At 36.0% G+C, this 20,309-nt stretch overlaps 1 protein-coding gene across 1 annotated transcript in view; it reads left to right on the top strand.

Moving 5' to 3' along the window:
* The window catches only part of LOC117325443 (FAS-associated factor 1-like), a 28,505-nt gene that overhangs the window by 2,613 nt on the left and 5,583 nt on the right, over positions 1–20,309 (top strand). Inside the window, exons 3-15 of the mRNA XM_033881652.1 lie at positions 529–820; positions 3,553–3,644; positions 3,925–4,031; positions 6,444–6,558; positions 8,051–8,140; positions 8,288–8,380; positions 8,721–8,838; positions 10,847–10,910; positions 12,336–12,417; positions 13,264–13,418; positions 13,881–14,017; positions 19,321–19,409; positions 19,550–19,630. Of these exons, the coding sequence (XP_033737543.1) occupies positions 529–820; positions 3,553–3,644; positions 3,925–4,031; positions 6,444–6,558; positions 8,051–8,140; positions 8,288–8,380; positions 8,721–8,838; positions 10,847–10,910; positions 12,336–12,417; positions 13,264–13,418; positions 13,881–14,017; positions 19,321–19,409; positions 19,550–19,630 (1,515 nt within the window). The remainder of the gene's footprint in view (positions 1–528; positions 821–3,552; positions 3,645–3,924; positions 4,032–6,443; positions 6,559–8,050; positions 8,141–8,287; positions 8,381–8,720; positions 8,839–10,846; positions 10,911–12,335; positions 12,418–13,263; positions 13,419–13,880; positions 14,018–19,320; positions 19,410–19,549; positions 19,631–20,309) is intronic.

Genomic DNA, 20,309 nt, shown 5'->3' with positions numbered 1-20,309 from the left:
AATTCTGACAGTGTATCAATATCGTGAGATATAACCACAGATACATGTATCCTGTTACAGGTAGTAAAATACACAATTCTGACAGTGTATCAATATCATCAGATATAACCACAGATACATGTATCCTGTTACAGGTAGTAAAATACACAATTCTGACAGTGTATCAATATCATCAGATATAACCACAGATACATGTATCCTGTTACAGGTAGTAAAATATACAATTCTGGTGGAAAATTTATGCTAGTTATATTAAATGAATGCTGTGACCCAACAGAGAATAACTCACTGTACAATTTAGAAACTGTATACCTCTTGTAGAGAAAGACATCCTGATCAGAGAAGAGAAAATATCAATAGCAAATCTTTGGCTAATGTAGTGTCCTTCTTTTCCAGGCATCGAGATTTTTGTATTTGTTGTCAAATTCATACCAGACACATACTGACAAATTTGTTGAGCAAATTGAAACTGACATTTTTACTGCAAAAGAAAAATGACAGTGATTGTAATTTATCTGCGATTTACAGAAATCTATACAAAGTGTGATGCCACAAACTGACTGTGAGATGTCGTCCGCGGGAGGAGAACCTCCCCCCTACACTTTTTCTAACCACACAGACCAGTCTGCTGTGTCACCAGAATTTCCATCTGAGTTTCTACCCACTGCTAACTCTTTCTCCCCCCTCATGGATCCCGGATCTGCCTCTGGTCCTTTCCCAGGACCCAGCTCCAGTTACAGTTCTGGACGTCTCCTCAACTTTACAGTGGAGTACCGTGGACGTAACATCACAGTGAATGTGTTTGATACAGAGACTGTCGGTAAGTCAGAAAAATAACCATTATACCAAGGTTACATATGTTTGATACAGACACTGTCAGTAAGTCAGAAAAATAACCATTATACCAAGGTTACATATGTTTGATACATGTACAGAGACTGTCGGTAAGTCAGGAAAATAATCATTATACCAAGGTTACATATGTTTGATACAGACACTGTCAGTAAGTCAGAAAAATAACCATTATACCAAGGTTACATATGTTTGATACATGTACAGAGACTGTCGGTAAGTCAGAAAAATAACCATTATACCAAGGTTACATATGTTTGATACAGAGACTGTCGGTAAGTCAGAAAAATAACCATTATACCAAGGTTACATATGTTTGATACAGACACTGTCGGTAAGTCAGAAAAATAACCATTATACCAAGGTTACATATGTTGATACATGTACAGAGACTGTCGGTAAGTCAGAAAAATAACCATTATACCAAGGTTACATATGTTTGATACAGAGACTGTCGGTAAGTCAGAAAAATAACCATTATACCAAGGTTACATATGTTTGATACAGACACTGTCAGTAAGTCAGAAAAATAACCATTATACCAAGGTTACATATGTTTGATACAGACACTGTCGGTAAGTCAGAAAAATAACCATTATACCAAGGTTACATATGTTTGATACATGTACAGAGACTGTCGGTAAGTCAGAAAAATAACCATTATACCAAGGTTACATATGTTTGATACAGACACTGTCAGTAAGTCAGAAAAATAACCATTATACCAAGGTTACATATGTTTGATACATGTACAGAGACTGTCGGTAAGTCAGAAAAATAACCATTATACCAAGGTTACATATGTTTGATACAGACACTGTCGGTAAGTCAGAAAAATAACCATTATACCAAGGTTACATTTGTTTGATACAGACACTGTCGGTAAGTCAGAAAAATAACCATTATACCAAGGTTACATATGTTTGATACATGTACAGAGACTGTCGGTAAGTTAGAAAAATAATCATTATACCAAGGTAACATTACCAACACTAAAGCTGTCAACAAAAATTATTCAATCTATCGCATATATAATAGATTTGATATAAATCAATGCTACATGGCGTATGACAAGTTGGCACCTGAGTACACGTTTGGAGTTGTGAAACATTAAAGACAGATTCAATACATCATTCTTATTAAGGATGAATATTTTCAGGACTACTAAATTCTGAGTAATCTGGGATAATCTCATTTACATTGTATAGACTGTTTCACTGGGATATTGGTGTTAGAGTCATTTACATTGTATAGACTGTTTCACTGGGATATTGGTGTTAGAGTCATTTACATTGTATAGACTGTTTCACTGGGATATTGGTGTTAGAGTCATTTACATTGTATAGACTGTTTCACTGGGATATTGGTGTTAGAGTCATTTACATTGTATAGACTGTTTCACTGGGATATTGGTGTTAGAGTCATTTACATTGTATAGACTGTTTCACTGGGATATTGGTGTTAGAGTCATTTACATTGTATAGACTGTTTCACTGGGATATTGGTGTTAGAGTCATTTACATTGTATAGACTGTTTCACTGGGATATTGGTGTTAGAGTCATTTACATTGTATAGACTGTTTCACTGGGATATTGGTGTTAGAGTCATTTACATTGTATAGACTGTTTCACTGGGATATTGGTGTTAGAGTCATTTACATTGTATAGACTGTTTCACTGGGATATTGGTGTTAGAGTCATTTACATTGTATAGACTGTTTCACTGGGATATTGGTGTTAGAGTCATTTACATTGTATAGACTGTTTCACTGGGATATTGGTGTTAGAGTCAACTTAATTCTATATGTCCTACATGTGTGGTTCCACTTCTGTTAGTTGTGGAAATCTTATCATTGTTAAGTGTCCACATCAACATTGAAAAATTATTTAAATAGACCAGGAATAAAGTAGAGATTGGTAATCCTCAAATGGTGGAATTGCAAGAATTGGCAAGAATTTCAAAAATATTCAACTTGATTTGAAATTCCATACACACTTTCAATATTAAAACACTGCACTTTGGCTTATAAAAATGTTCATCACTCATACAATCAAAAATAATTTCATGGGGAATTTTTGTGTTTTTCAAAGTTTTCCTTTTCACCACCTTTCAGTTTCTCAGAAACTGTAGGTGTAACAGCGATGTTTGGTTTATAGCTAGATAATGATAAACATAGAACAAAAAAAATTTAAATGACAGACCAGACATGATATACTTAGATACAATCTTTGTGGGAAAAGTCTGAAATTGTAGTGGTTTTGAGAATTAAACATCAAATAACTTCATAACAATTATGAAAACAATCTATATAAGCCTACAGTAACCAGTCACTATTGTCTTTCCAAATGAAATTGGTCTGAATATGTGTGAAGACCTGAGTAGCTAGAGAAATCCTATGGTGAAGCAAGTGTGATATCCACTATATGCCACATGTGAATGGTACAGCTCAATCCATTTTGAGAATTGGCTAAATACTAAGTTTCTCCTTGCACATTTGTTTGATCCCAGCTTGGTTTATTTTGTTTATTTATTTTGTTTAACGTCCTATTAACAGCTAAGGTCATTAAAGGACCGACCCAGCATATGGAAAATTTCACAGTGAATCAAAGGACATCATTTTTACCTGTACTAAAGTGCACAATTCTGGTAGTGTATCAATATCATCAGATATAACCACAGATACATGTATCCTGTTACAGGAAAGATCAAAGAGGTGCTATTCACAGATCTGGGGATCCCTGTACAGAAACAGGACCTAAGGGGTTGGTCTTCCAAGAAGGTCGACGACAAGGTAAGTAATTCACCAAGTCTTACCGGACATGTGTTAGGTTTGAAGTTTTAAGTGTTGATGTTTCCTCTCTATTCCAGTTTCATATATATTTAACTGAAAGAAGTCAACATTTAATTGCCATAGAGTAGCAGAAATTTATTTTTTATTCAAAACTTAAAACAGAACAATATGAACTAACTATACTTTAAGTTTTTTGTACAGATGTGTGGTTTTGAACACTAAAATTTAAGTTTTATTCAAACCTTACAAAAAAGACAATGTCATTAATTTTGTATTGCAGAAAATATTACGTGACCTTCAACTGCCACGGGAGAATACATTGTACCTATTGACCCCTGACCTAAACAGACCGTTGACGTCATCCACAGTGACACCGATATCTGACAGGTACAATCCTTTACTCCTGGCCTTGTTACTGTTAGACACAGGGCATATCCTTCCATATCAACATAAATTTGTTTTAGGTTTTCTCGTTCTTTATCAAAATATGAAGTTTGATCAAATAGTGTTTTAAAATGAAGTCACTAATCAAGAGCGTTGACAAAACATGAACAAATGTGTACACTATCCCCATAGTTATATCCACTACAACCACAACATTGTTAAAGTTAAAGAGTGTGTGTGGGGGGGGGGGCTATACTGGAATCGCCCTGTTGGAGAGGGATATACTGAGATCACTCTGTCTGATGTCTGTCGTCTGAAAATCTTATTGATGTCTGTGGTCTGAAAATCTTATCTGGAAAACTCCTCCTAAAAATGGGAACTGATTCTGATGAAACTTCATCAGTTTGCTGCACTTGCACTTTAGATAGCACTGTCTAGGACACTACATAGTGTCCAATGCAACGTCCAGATATAATTTAGTTAAACATTTTTCACCAACAATGTTGTCCGCCATTTTGTTTTAAGTTCTGGGGAGCAAGTCTAATGACTACTTCTGGTACGGAATCCAGAAAGAACACAAGTACAGTCAAACTTGTAATAGCGGACACCCTTATATAGCGGACACCTGTCCATAACGGACATTTCCAGGAATCCCCAATGAAAATCACTATATAAATATCATGTATATAGCGGACACCTTCCTAATGCGGACAGCGGACACTTATTTTTGTCCGTAAAGTTGTTAAAAAATCTGTATAACGGACACGTGAAACCATAGCCGTGTTGATATTTGTGTGTAAAACGTTTCTAAATAACAAGCAAAGCCTTAATTACTCAACTCCCCTGGCAGCAATGCTAACTTAGGAAGCCACTTCATCAGTCACTAATTGTCCTGTTACCTGTAAGTTGCTGTAACAATGGGCAGTAATTACAAGAGAGTGACCGATCGCCATCGGCAGAGGTGTTTGTTTACTCAACCCCACCGGTGACAGCGAAGCTTATAGCCATTCAACCATAGCCTAGACAACAAGAATGGTCAGGGGGTAATTAAATCATTATCAAGACCAACAAAAGAGGGACAAAGCAATAGTGATGTCTGTCATAATTGTTTTACTTACAAAATCAACCGTATGCAAATCTGACAAGGCAGGCACATGGTTGTCAGCCGCCATTTTCTCACACTCGGAACTCCTCTGAATATGACTACGTAACATATTAAGAACAGCTGAAGAGTTCCGAGTGTCTTTGTATACACTATACTGTCTAATTGACTGAACCAGAAAACGGTATTTATTAAATTAAATCCCTACATGGATTTCAGAAAATATGTCTCAAAATAAATGCTTAGGGATTATAATCATCAGAGGAAAATGCACTTTCATTTATAAAGAGTTAATGTTGTAATAGAAAAGATATTTCAAACATATTTATTTTCCAAAATATTGAGGATTAACAAAAATTGTTTTACACTGATAAGAATTACCTTTACACTTTTGACTATGTTGAGTATTTGTCTGAATAGATATTCAGTATAGTATGATATTGTGAAGATTTGTTTTGAAACTATAGGCTTAATATAAATTATTAGAAATATCAACTTCAATTTTTGTGTCAGATGAATGATTGAAAATTAAGCATTTATCTTTAATTTTTTGTCTTTTATTCATTTGTTTAAGTGTTTAAATATAATAAATCAGGAGACATATAGTGTACTATAAACAGACTTTAGTTTGTTTCTTCGTTTATAAGGGACATAACTCGTTGAACCTCTATCTAAAGGACACCTCTCTATAAAGGACACTTTTGTCTTGTCCCTTAGGTGTCCTTTATAGACAGGTTCGACTGTACATTTAAGCATTGAACGGCTTTCAGTTGGCATTCATAGTCAATATGAATCCCAACTGGACAGAGGCAAATTCAACATGAAGCGCTAAGCGCGCTAGCGCTTCATGTGGAATTTGCCTCTGTCCAGTTGGCATTCATATTGACTATGAATGCCAACTGAAAGCCGTTCAATTCTTATATTTACCATCTGCGATTTTTTATTTGTCATGCGATTTTTGTTTTGAAATTTTCAAATTCAAATTTCCCGCACTTACCAGTAGCAGAGATCACTTCCTGTTGGCAGTTCATAGGCTGGTGAACTCGCAACTGAATTAGTAGGGTTATATAGTGGCAGTGCCATACAATGGTAAATATATAGAGTTAAACATTTTCATAGTTTTGGGATATTAGCTAGTTTAAAAAGAGTATTAAAAATACGTGTGTATATACTGAACAGTTGTCACTTTTCGCATGATAATTTAAACATGATATACAGGGAAATGTTATAATAGAAAGTTTGTTTTTTTTTTCCACAGGAAACTTGGAAAACAAGTGATTAAAAAGTGAAACATTTCATATTTTTCATTCTAGTTCAAAAGAATTTGAAAATTTCATGCGAGACTACACACTACACATAACCTTTTTGGAAAACAGTAGAGCAAAGGAATACAACTTAAAGGTTCAGGGTAGTAAGACAGTGGGTGAGGTAAGTACACCAATCAATATCACTTCAGAATGTTGTACTGGTTAACAGTCTCATCAGTGTCTCCAGAACAACTACTTAAGATATCTTTTTTGACTCCTGGTTTAATTAATGTTTTGACTCGGGTTTAATTGTTATTTTGACTCAAGGTTTTATTGATGTTTTGACTCCAGGTTTTATTGATGTTTTGACTCCAGGTTTTATTGATGTTTTGACTCCAGGTTTTATTGATGTTTTGACTCCAGGTTTTATTGTTATTTTGACTCTAGGTTTTATTGATATTTTGACTCCAGGTTTTATTGTTATTTTGACTCCAGGTTTAATTGTTATTTTGACTCTAGGTTTTATTGATATTTTGACTCCAGGTTTTATTGATGTTTTGACTCCAGGTTTTATTGTTATTTTGACTCCAGGTTTTATTGTTATTTTGACTCTAGGTTTTATTGATGTTTTGACTCTAGGTTTTATTGATGTTTTGATTCCAGGTTTTATTGATGTTTTGACTCCAGGTTTTATTGTTATTTTGACTCCAGGTTTTATTGTTATTTTGACTCCAGGTTTTATTGATGTTTTGACTCTAGGTTATATTGTTATTTTGACCCAAGTTTAATTGATGTTTTGACTCCAGGTTTTATTGATGTTTTGACTCCAGGTTTTATTGTTATTTTGACTCCAGGTTTTATTGATGTTTTGACTCCAGGTTTTATTGATGTTTTGACTCCAGGTTTTATTGTTATTTTGACTCCAGGTTTTATTGATGTTTTGACTCCAGGTTTTATTGTTATTTTGACTCCAGGTTTTATTGTTATTTTGACTCTAGGTTTTATTGATGTTTTGACTCTAGGTTTTATTGATGTTTTGACTCCAAGTTTTATTGATGTTTTGACTCTAGGTTTTATTGTTATTTTGACTCCAGGTTTTATTGATGTTTTGACTCCAGGTTTTATTGATGTTTTGACTCCAGGTTTTATTGTTATTTTGACTCCAGGTTTAATTAATGTTTTGACTCCAGGTTTTATTGTTATTTTGACTCCAGGTTTTATTGATGTTTTGACTCCAGGTTTTATTGATGTTTTGACTCCAGGTTTTATTGATGTTTTGACTCTAGGTTTTATTGTTATTTTGACTCCAGGTTTTATTGTTATTTTGTTGGCCCTGATACTGTATATCAGTTACTCTTGTTGGCCCTGATACTGTATATCAGTTACTCTTGTTGGCCCTGATACTGTATATCAGTCACTCTTGTTGGCCCTGATACTGTATATCAGTCACTCTTGTTGGCCCTGATGGAAGAATGCAAGGGTTTTGCATTTGGGAAAAAGTGGGGTACCAAGATAAAATTTGCATAGTCAATCAGATGACCCTGTGTCTGGTCATTTTCATTTGGTAAATGAACTTCAGCTGACTGATGGATGTCAAAAACAGCTATAAGCTACAAAATACTTAGAATTCCTGTCTTTGTGGTCAGTAAGTTACCTGTTACTGGTGTTTGTAGGTGAAGGGGGATATCTATCATCTGACCAACGTACCTGCTAGGCACCAAGTGTGGATGGGCTGGCCTGAAGCTGCTAAAAAGGATGATGCAGTAAGTACTGATTGGTTTGTGATATCATCATCATCATCATCATCATCATCATCATCATCATCATCATCATACAACTGTATTTATATTGATGTCCATAGTTATATGTGGAGTGATTTGTAGGTTGGTAATAATGATTTTTCCCTTCAGATCACATTAGGAGCTTGTGGCCTACAATTACCTGTGCATGACCTGCAACTCACAAAAGCTAATATAGTAGGAAAACCCCAATACACAGTACAGGTATGTCACAACCATGGAGGGTGGGGCAGGCCTATACACGAATCAGAGTATCGGTCAATCTGAAAATTTATCAGAAGTAATACTCTTTATTCTCTCAATATATATGTATCCACTCTATGACATGCTTTACATCTAATATGCTTGTCTGTGATACCAGAATGATTCAGTGGAGTATTTGGCCAATAAAACATGGTGAAGATCAGATGTGAGTGTCTGATCCTAACCAGGGGCAGATCCCTTAGGACTTATTTCACTTTTGAATTGAATTAAAAACTAATGAGAAATAATATCTAATGTCTACTGTCTGGACTGATTTAAATACTTAAAAATTTGTTGACAGGATACATCAGAAATAGATATTAGTGAGGATGAGGACGAAAATAATGACTCGTATGCAGTAGAGGAAGATATCTTCGAACACGAAGAATCTCAAAACAGTCGGAAACAGACACCACTGAGTAAGCGCTTTCCGATTTATATTGAAGTTTGGCGATATAAACTATGTTATCTGTGTGATTTTCCTGTAAAATCAAAGTTACCTCGACGATGTGGCCATGCCAATTTACTAATTTTGCAGATACAAGCGTGTCAGCTAGTGATCTACCACTGGTTTTCTTTGTATTTCAATGTTATTAGCTCACCTGGACCAAAGGTCCGGTGAGCTTATGCCATGGTGCGGCGTCCGTCGTCCGTCGTCCGTCCGTCCGTCAACATTTGCTTCAAATCGCTACTAGTCATAAAGTTCTTATTGGATTTTGACCAAATTTGGTCAGAAACATCCTTGGCGGATGGGGATCAGATTTTGCATAAATGATGACTCTGACCCCCAAGGGGCCTGAGAGGAGGGGCCCAATAGAGGAAATTGAGGCAATTCCTTTAAATCGCTACTAGTCATAAAGTTATGAATGGATTTGAACCCACTTTCGTCAGAAACATCATTGGGGGAAGGGGAACAGATTTTGCATAAATGGTGACTCTGACCCCCAAGGGGCCAAAGGGGTGGGGCTTAATAGGGAAATAGAGGTAATTCCTTTAAATCGCTACTAGTCATAAAGTTATGAAAGGATTTGAACCCAATTTGGTCAGAGACATCATTGGGGGAAGGGGAACAGATTTTGCATAAATGGTGACTCTGACCCTCAAGGGGCCAAAGGGGCGGGGCCTAATAGGGAAATAGAGGTAATTCCTTCAAATCGCTACTAGTCATAAAGTTATGAAAGGATTTGAACCCAATTTGGTCTGAAACATTCTTATGTGAAGGGGAACAGGTTTTGCATAAATGGTGACTCTGACCCCCAGGGGGCCAAAGGGGCGGGGCCTAATAGGGAAAGAGAGGTAATTCCTTCAAATCGCTACTAGTCATAAAGTTATGAAAGGATTTGAACCCAATTTGGTCAGAAACATCATTGGGGGAAGGGGAACAGATGTTGCATAAATGGTGACTCTGACCCTCAAGGGGCCAAAGGGGCGGGGCCTAATAGGGAAATAGAGGTAATTCCTTCAAATCGCTACTAATCATAAAGTTATCAATGGATTTGAACTCAATTTGGTCAGAAACATTCTTATGTGAAGGGGAACAGGTTTTGCATAAATGGTGACTCTGACCCCCAAGGGGCCAAAGGGGCGGGGCCTAATAGGGAAAGAGAGGTAATTCCTTCAAATCGCTACTAGTCATAAAGTTATGAATGGATTTTAACCCAATTTGGTCAGAAACATTCTTGTGGGAAGGGGAACAGATTTTGCATAAATGATGACTCTGACCCCCGAGGGGCCAAAGGGGCCAAAGGGGCGGGGCCCCATAGGGGAAATAAAGGTAATTCCTTTATATTGCTACTAGTCATATTAGTCAAGTTATAAATGCATGTTGTAAACTCAGAGAGTCTGGACTTCATTATTTCATTAAAGCAGTTGGGATCCCCATACTATAACCATATATATCATTGTTTGAGGTTAACAAACAAAAGGAATTGAACATGAACATTATTTTGACATTTGGTCAAATCCAACCAGGTGAGCGATACAGGCCCCATGGGCCTCTTGTATTTGTCCCCTGCAGATGAAACCAGGGTGACAATAATAAGTTTCCTCTCCATCCATCTCTTGTATGTATATTCGTAATGCCAAAGATTGTTGATACTCTAGGGTCAAGGCCATTGTTACTATTTTTAGCGACAGCCAGTAGGGGACATGTATTGCTTTCCTAATTCTCAGTATGCTTGTTACAAATGGAAATTGAGTTGGTTTTGGAGTCACATTAAGTGGTTATTTTATTAGTGCAGTGTATGAGGTGGTGTCCTATAGTCATCACACTGTCTAACAATTTATCAATCATTGAATTTCTCAGGATATCAGTTACATTATATGTATCTGGTATGTGAATATTTACATAATCAACATTTTTGTGTATGATTTTTTTCAGCGAAATTTTTAAAAGATGTCTTAATGTCTTGTGAATATTTGTTTCAGTGCCAGAAACTGTCGGTGATCAAACCGAGGCCTTAGAACACTTCACACGCGAGTTTAGGGAGAGGTAGGTTACTGAAGCTTTCGTCAGCACTTCACGAAAACTGACAAGAATACATGCTTTAACAATGCTACTTGTTCATTGAATAGATATATATATATATTTTTTTTTTTATTTAGTAATTATCTTATATCCACAAAAGATATGCAGTTGCTTAACAATTTTGCCATCTGTGAAATCCGTTTGTTTCATAACATTAATGTCTTGATAAGAGATATCAGTGGTTTTTGTCTTGCCTGGCTGCGAGTCATGAAGCGAGACTATCTTGTTACTTTTCTGGCAGCGACAGCATCAACATTTCACTTCAAAGTTTTGCATTAACATAAGTTGCTCAAAAAGTGTAAGTCCAACTTCATTCAAATACCATCCAGTATGTATGGTCCAGTGACTGGAATTTAGTGATGCTAGGAATCTGGACTGTGTTTAGCTCGGTTCAACCAAACCTGCAATAAAGTTGCATTGCAGTAAGGACATCTCAACAAACCCTACAGATTACATGGATTTTAATGTTTTGCTGTATTTTTAGCACACCTGCATACTTGCTCACTTTTTAGAAGTCTCATTAGGGACAAAAGTGCGTAGGCAACATTTTCAACTGGGCACATCACTTTTTGTATGTGATTCTAGGAAAAAAATCTAAGGGGAGATAATTTGTTATGTAAAAAGTCAGTTGCAAAATCATTTTATGTTAGGTGTTGAAATTACCTGTCTTTTTGATGATTGTTTATTTTAGAACTCACTAATTTAAGTTGTCTTTAATATAAGGCTCTTTTTACTCTTACTATAGATACATTATCAAAAGTATGTTTTAAACTAAAATTTATGTCTATTAATTCAAATTATTAAAATGATATCGCAGCTAGCTGACCATCTATTAGTTAACATCAAATAAATTGGTGGACAAGGTATCGTGAATAATAAGATGCTTACACTATTTTCTAAATTTTTATACAACAGTATTGGGTAATGAAAGTTTGTATTTGAGGACATGAGGTAAATACTACTACAGAGTATTTAAAACGATGTGAAGTAGATAAGTTTACAGACGACCAGGAATTTAATTCAGTCTGTTGTTGGTGATTTATTTGATTGTTTCCGTAATTTTTATAGGCCAGTGTTCAGTGTTATTTTCACTTTCTCTATATCAGAGATTCTCATGCCTGTTTAGTATGAATTAGAGATCGTTTGTGCAGTTGATATCAAAGGCAATATATGGAGCCATGTAACAGCATTTTACGAACCATGATCGACCTTCACAGTGAGTGCTACAAAACCATCACCACAAGACAGCAGCTTAATTGCTTTTAGTTATCAGAGTAGTGTCATGCTTGTAGTCAGTGAAATGCAAAATTTCGCATTTAAAAAAATTGAAATCAAAGTTCTTTCAATTATTTTAAGAGTTATCTTAATATACCTAAATTCTTCTTGCAGATATGGCGAGACACACCCTGTATTTTTTGTTGGGTCATTAGAGAGCGCAATAAAGGAGAGTCTGTTATGTAGAGCAAAAGATGTAAGTAATAACCACTACAAATATAACTGTTATACTGTAAATATAAGTGTAATACTGTAAATATAAGTGTTATACAGTAAATATAAGTGTTATACAACAGTAAATATAAGTGTTATACTGTAAATATTACTGTTATACTGTAAATATTACTGTTATTCTGTAAATATAAGTGTTATACAGTAAATATAAGTGTTATACAACAGTAAATATAAGTGTTATACTGTAAATATAAGTGTTATACAGTAAATATAAGTGTTATACTGTAAATATAAGTGTTATACTGTAAATATAAGTGTTATACTGTAAATATAAGTGTTATACTGTAAATATAACTGTTATACTGTAAATATTACTGTTATACTGTAAATATAAGTGTTATACAACAGTAAATATAAGTGTTATATAACAGTAAATGTAAGTGTTATACAGTAAATATAAGTGTTATACAGTAAATATAAGTGTTATACAACAGTAAATATAAGTGTTATACAGTAAATATAAGTGTTATACAGTAAATATAAGTGTTATACAACAGTAAATATAAGTGTTATACAACAGTAAATATAAGTGTTATACAGTAAATATAAGTGTTATACAGTAAATATAAGTGTTATACAGTAAATATAAGTGTTATACAACAGTAAATATAAGTGTTATACAGTAAATATAAGTGTAACACAATAAATATAAGTGTTATACAGTAAATATAAGTGTTATACAGTAAATATAAGTTTTAAACAGTAAATATAAGTATTATAAAGTAAATATAAGTGTTATAATATAAGTGTTTTACAGTAAATATAAGTGTGTGTTCACTTTGCTGATTATCTGATTCTTTGATTTCAGAGAAAACTACTAGCTGTGTATCTTCACCACGACAACAGTATATTATCAAATGTATTCTGTTCCCAAATCCTGTGTATGGAGACAATAGTAAACTATCTGTGTGGTAATTTTATCACATGGGCATGGGACGTCACACACGAAACAAATAATGCTAGGTAAGACAATGTCATCACTGTAATAGTAATCATTCTGTCCAAATCTTGAACTTCAAAATATATCATTACTGGGCTAAACGGTACTGTGATCAATCTTTCAAAATGTGAATGTAAAGCTTTGTTAAAATATACAGTCATTGTAAACTGCAAGTAGTCCAGATCATAAAAATACTTGAGTGATCTTAGTTGACAAAATTTGAATTTAGCGTGAATGCTCTATTCTTGCTATTAGATTATCAATGTATCTAGTATGGCTGTATCCAAAGACAAACTTTAGATAAAAATATTTAAAAAAAATTCAAAAAAATGACAATAGCTCTGATATCAGTGAGGAAGTCTCTGTTCAGAATTTAAGTTCATGCCAAATAGTTGAGGAAGCAAGAAATAATTTTACTCTTACTCATAGATGTCAATTGATATTATGAGTCAGTATCAATTTGTTTAAAATGTTTGTACTTACAGGTTTATATCAATTGCCAAAAAAGAATTTGGGAGTATAGTAGCCGCTCAAATACGAGGCCAAAAGCCCGACCAGCTACCATTGTTGATGATAGTCTCCAGGTCAAGAGCCAGCAACGAAGTCCTAGACATGATCCCAGGTATAAAACACTTAGCTCTCACTAATTATACCCCACAACAAAGGCCTAGACATGATCCCAGGTATAAAACACTTAGCTCTCACTAATTATACCCCCACAACAAAGTCCTAGACATGATCCCAGGTATAAAACACTTAGCTCTCACTAATTATACCCCACAACAAAGGCCTAGACATGATCCCAGGTATAAAACACTTAGCTCTCACTAATTATACCCCACAACGAGGTCCTAGACATGATCCCAGGTATAAAACACTTAGCTCTCTCTAATTATACCCCACAACGAGGTCCTAGACATGATCCCAGGTATAAAACACTTAGCTCTCACTAATTATACCCCACAACGAGGTCCTAGACATGATCCCAGGTATAAAACACTTAGCTCTCACTAATTATACCCCACAACGAGGTCCTAGACATGATCCCAGGTATAAAACACTTAGCTCTCACTAATTATACCCCACAACAAAGTCGTAGACATGATCCATGTATAAAACACTTAGCTCTCACTAATTATACCCCCACAACAAAGTCCTAGAGATGATCCCAGGTATAAAACACTTAGCTCTCACTAATTATACCCCACAACAAAGGCCTAGACATGATCCCAGGTATAAAACACTTAGCTCTCACTAATTATACCCCACAACGAGGTCCTAGACATGATCCCAGGTATAAAACACTTAGCTCTCACTAATTATACCCCACAACGAGGTCCTAGACATGATCCCAGGTATAAAACACTTAGCTCTCACTAATTATACCCCACAACGAGGTCCTAGACATGATCCCAGGTATAAAACACTTAGCTCTCACTAATTATACCCCACAACGAGGTCCTAGACATGATCCCAGGTATAAAACACTTAGCTCTCACTAATTATACCCCCACAACAAAGTCCTAGACATGATCCATGTATAAAACACTTAGCTCTCACTAATTATACCCCCACAACAAAGTCCTAGACATGATCCCAGGTATAAAACACTTAGCTCTCACTAATTATACCCACAATGAAGTCCTAGACATGATCCCAGGTATAAAACACTTAGCTCTCACTAATTATACCCCACAACAAAGTCCTAGACATGATCCCAGGTATAAAACACTTAGCTCTCACTAATTATACCCCACAACAAAGTCCTAGACATGATCCCAGGTATAAAACACTTAGCTCTCACTAATTATACCCCCACAACAAAGTCCTAGACATGATCCCAGGTATAAAACACTTAGCTCTCACTAATTATACCCCACAACAAAGTCCTAGACATGATCCCAGGTATAAAACACTTAGCTCTCACTAATTATACCCCCACAACAAAGTCCTAGACATGATCCCAGGTATAAAACACTTAGCTCTCACTAATTATACCCCACAACGAGGTCCTAGACATGATCCCAGGTATAAAACACTTAGCTAAACCATGGAAATTTGAAAACGAGTTTGTTCTGTAATACATGAAGTAATTCTTCTATAAATTTGGGATTATAAGACTCTTTCATATGTGTATATGTAGGATAGGATATTCCACCTGAGGGGTCACAAAATGTGGTGAAACCCGAGGCTTGCAGAGGGTTTTACCACATTTTGTGATCCCGAGGGTGGAATATCCCTATCCTACATACACACATAATGAAAGAGTCTTTTTCTCTCATATCATTACCGAATTTCTGGCGAAAGTGTCCCTCAGCCATCCATTTTCTTCAATTTTTTAATTTCTTTATTTGACGTTTTTACTAAATATACTTGTGATATTCTGAAAGATCATACCCTATTTTGGCAAACTACGTTTGCACACAAATTTCATTCATTTTGTGGTTAAGTGATGAACGAATGAACAATTCGCCGATAAAAATTACCGTAACTTGACCGACTTTTACGTAGCCGTGATCAAATTGTGAACATCCGAGAAAAAGAAGTTCTATCAACAATACTGAAAGCCAACATGAAATGAGTTTCCAGAACACACTGTACAGTGGAACTTCGTTAACTCGAACTCGGATAACTCGAATACCCCGCTTAACTCGAAGTACCTCGCCGGTCCCGGCCGAATTCTCTCTTTATCTTAGTAAAAAAAAACTCGGATAACTCGAAAAACTCGGATAATACGAAGTAAAAATTTGGTCCCAACAATAAAAATCCTACTTGAAATGTTCGAATAACTCGAAGTATAATTCTCGTCGATCGGTGGCAAACGCCGACATTTTTTAAGAGCTAAATTTCATTTGTAATACTGAACATATCGGCACTACTTACCTACATGCTATTATAAGTGTTTCATAAATTCATAAAAGAAATTGTCGGTTGACTCTTATAACAACAAGTCTTGGTGATAAAAAGGACTGCTTTACTTACATCAGGTAATTTCCCAAGGCTGTCGCCGATATTAGTACACACGATAGTCAACAACTCATCTACCCGTTCGCTCAAGCGGAACTAATCTCTGACACACCGGTAGATCTACCCGGCTGATGTTTTTACAGGTGTAGAAATGACACAGTCACCGGCGCCTATTAAATCTTTAAACTGCTGAAACAATAGCGTAATTACTGCCGAGGTGTTCAGAGTACAACTGTAACGGTCAGTGCTGTCTATTAAATCGGATAAAACGCCAACTCAGTTACAGTAACATTTTATACGCACATGCGCAGCCCAACTTCCGGTGCTAATACACATGGAAATGGCGTGGTTATCAATAAAAAGTAAGTAGGCCGATCAAACAGTATTTTATATATGTCCAATAAAAGGTAATGGTTCTGTTACGTTTTGTATGCAATCTGTGTTAAACTTAAACGGTTATTTGTTTTGACATTAATAACTTGTTATTTTGTCGAATTCTGTTTTATCGTTTACCTTTTGCAAACATGACTTGCACATCAGATCGTTATTGAAGTGACTAAGTGAAAGAAACTTTATCGTGACTGTATATCGGCAAAACTACACCAAATTACAAGTGACATAACGAAACATTACATATATGTTTACATGTATTGACCAGTCTTCACACTAAACTGATGAGCGACAGAGCGAAGTTATAATGATTATATAATGTTGACAAATATTGACCAAACTTTTCACCAAAAGCGATAACTCGCTTAATTCGAACACTCGGATAACTCGAAGTTTTTTCGTGGTCCCGTCGACTTCGAGTTAACGAAGTTCCACTGTACTTTTAAATGTCAAGTCAAATTTTTTTTTATAAAATACTACGTCACTGCATGACGTCATGACTGTCATTGGAATTCCATTCATAGTTCAAGGATATTGAGAGTGATGTCGATCTCGATCGCCATGACGCGGCGATGTTTCGTGGCTAGTAATTTTAAATTCACTGTGATTTTGGCAACTTCGTGTGTGAACCAGCGAACAGTGACTCTATACAAGTATTCAATCTTTTCTGTGACATAGGATTATATGTGTTTAACCGGTTGTCTTGATGGACTGACGAAGGTAGGTCAGTCAATAGGCTAATGATGATCATATTGAAAGGCTAGGATGGCAGTTAGTTTTCATGATTACTCTACACAAATATAGACTCTGAGTTACAATTAAAATAAATATTTTTATATGAACATCGAGGGGTGTCATTTTTACCGAATGTTCATTCATTTATGAGCCAATTTCCAACTTCCAAATACACAGGTTACTGAGTAGGCCTAACAGTTACTGACAGTACAGTAAACAAATTCCAGGGCCTCCTGCTGACGCAAACGGAACCATTTCATAGGTTGTGACGTTTGACATTTTCTTTTTTATATTTTTTTTATGTATGGCTTTTATTTTACTTCCTGTCATTGCCAGGTGATTGTGTGTGTTTACATGTTTTTAATGACAAATGACAAATCTGTCGGGTAGGCAAGTCTGTACTGTACTGTAACTGTTACAACAGGCCCGTAGGCGTAGTCTAACTGTTTGTTACAGTAACAGAGTTATATGTTCGCTCAGATGAAATGTCTAATTGTTTAACCGTGTAGCCCTATTGATTTACTGCTGATATGATATATATTTATCTAAGAATGTATGTATTTTTATAGTTAAGTCCAACGTTTCAAAACCGACACCGACGATAAGGTCTGTCGGGTGTGAACACAAGCAGACGACGTTGTGAGAGTTTTCCCCCTTGAACGCAGATTAATCCGCGCGCGTGAAATGCTATGTAAGATAGATTTATCTTACATAGCTATCTTACATGGGCAAACTTTATCCAACATGGCGAGATATGAGAGAATAATAGAATCTTACATAGGCCTGTTCTGTGGACAAGAATGTCTCAACCTGCATGAGTGTAAGAGTTTTCTTGGTCAGCGTGATGTTTATCAAATGCTGGCATACCAAACTCATGAGGATTGAGATATCCCTTCTGCAGTACAGGTCCATGTTTGATAATTTTTCACACTTACTAAAACAAAAAAGTAACAAAATGTAAGGTATTGTGAAACCTTTTCATCGCTCCATCATCAATTACCCACGACATGTGCCTCGACATTGATGACAATATCAATTTGTGATGTGGTTATGCTACATAAAATGATGATGTTATGTTTTGTGAGTAACTGTCTTTTCCTACACTGTTCGATCAATTTTTCTCTTCTCTCACCCTGAACAGAGATATCCACAGTTTTACCGGGGTGAGATTTCCTTATCTCACCCTAGGGAAAAGATAAGCTACACATTCTATTTGCACGCTCTCAACAATTGTATTTCGTCACGTCAACAATAGCATGACGTCACGGCGACAATACAACACCATCATAACAATTCCATCAAGTCACATTAATATTTGATTTGCGTAGATGTAACACCCATATTAGATACATAAGGGGGTAAAAAGACCCAGACTAAGAAAACAAGTAATCCTTCACCCCCATGGAAGTGAGACAGGGGAATCTCAACCCTTTGGGTAAGATAATTAAACTGCCAACCACTCGGCAAGCCTCATGTTTGGCAACTTAAGAATATTCCTCTCGGGTTGAGATTCTCCTGTCTTGCCCTCAAGGGGGGAAATGTTCTATTAATTCCATCCCTAGCAATATTGGGACCACCCTATGAAGTATGGTTGACTTTGTTGACCTTGTAAATATGCCTTATATAGGAAATGATTCCAAATGTTCAATATTGGTCACTGTGTCCTACATCAAATTGTTGTTATAGAAACTGGTAACTATGTGGTAAATGTTATATTTCCACAGTTAAAGATGATAGAAAAATTGTCCAGATAATATTCCACTTACATTGAAATATTAAAAACTACCTGTCTGGAATGTAAAATCTTACCATAAAGTTGGGTAATGTTTACAGGTACAGTGACACTAGACGAACTGATGATGAGACTGATGCAGAATGCAGAAAACTTCCATCTCCAGCAACAGGCAGACATCAAGGAAGAGGTGAGACATGTGATACTGGGAGAATAACACTGTTACAGGGGGCTATGTGATGTAACTGGGATATTATGCTGTTAATTATCTGATAAGAAAGTTATCTGGTGAAATACGTGTAAGAACTTTGAATCTTTGATGTTTTTCAGGAGGAGCGAGAAGCACGAGAAAACATCAGACAAGAGCAGGAATTAGCTTTCCAGGAGTCACTGGCCACTGATAGAGCCAAGGTAATTATTAAAGGTCAAGGTTACAAGTCAAGGTAATGATTAAAGGTCGAGGTTACAGAGTCAAGGTAATAATTGAAGGTCAAGGTTACAGAGCCAAGGTAAATATAAAATGTCAAGGTAACAGAGCCAAGGTAATTATTAAAGGTCAAGGTTACAGAGCCAAGGCAATGGATGAAGGTCAAGGTTACAGAGTCAAGGTAGTGATTGAAGGTCAAGATTACAGAGTCAAGGTAGTTATTGAAGGTCAAGGTTACAGAGTCAAGGTAGTTATTGAAGTTCAGGCAATAGCTGAAGAACATGGTATCAACATATCATTGGTTAAACTTTATGAATATTCATCACAAATGCCACTTATCATTGATTCCACATACTGAAGGGCCGCGGTGGCCGAGTGGTTAAGGTGTCCCGACACTTTATCACTAGCCCTCAACCTCTGGGTTGCGAGTTCGAAACCTACGGGGGCAGTTGCCAGGTACTGACCATAAGCCGGTGGTTTTTCTCCGGGAACTCCGGCTTTCCTCCACCTCCTTACACGTCCTTAAATGACCCTGGCTGTTAATAAGACGTTAAACAAAGGGCGAATTGATTCTAGCTTGCTGTTTGTGCCGTTTGCCAGTTTTGAGCTTGCCGACGGCATGTACATTCAAGCAAAGCGGCTCACTTGCAATATGGACGACAT

Source organism: Pecten maximus, chromosome 4, assembly GCF_902652985.1.
Source record: "Pecten maximus chromosome 4, xPecMax1.1, whole genome shotgun sequence".
In the NCBI taxonomy this organism is placed as follows: Eukaryota; Metazoa; Mollusca; class Bivalvia; order Pectinida; family Pectinidae; genus Pecten; species Pecten maximus.
Note: the sequence above shows the minus strand (reverse complement) of the source record. Positions and strands in the feature narration are given on the sequence as shown.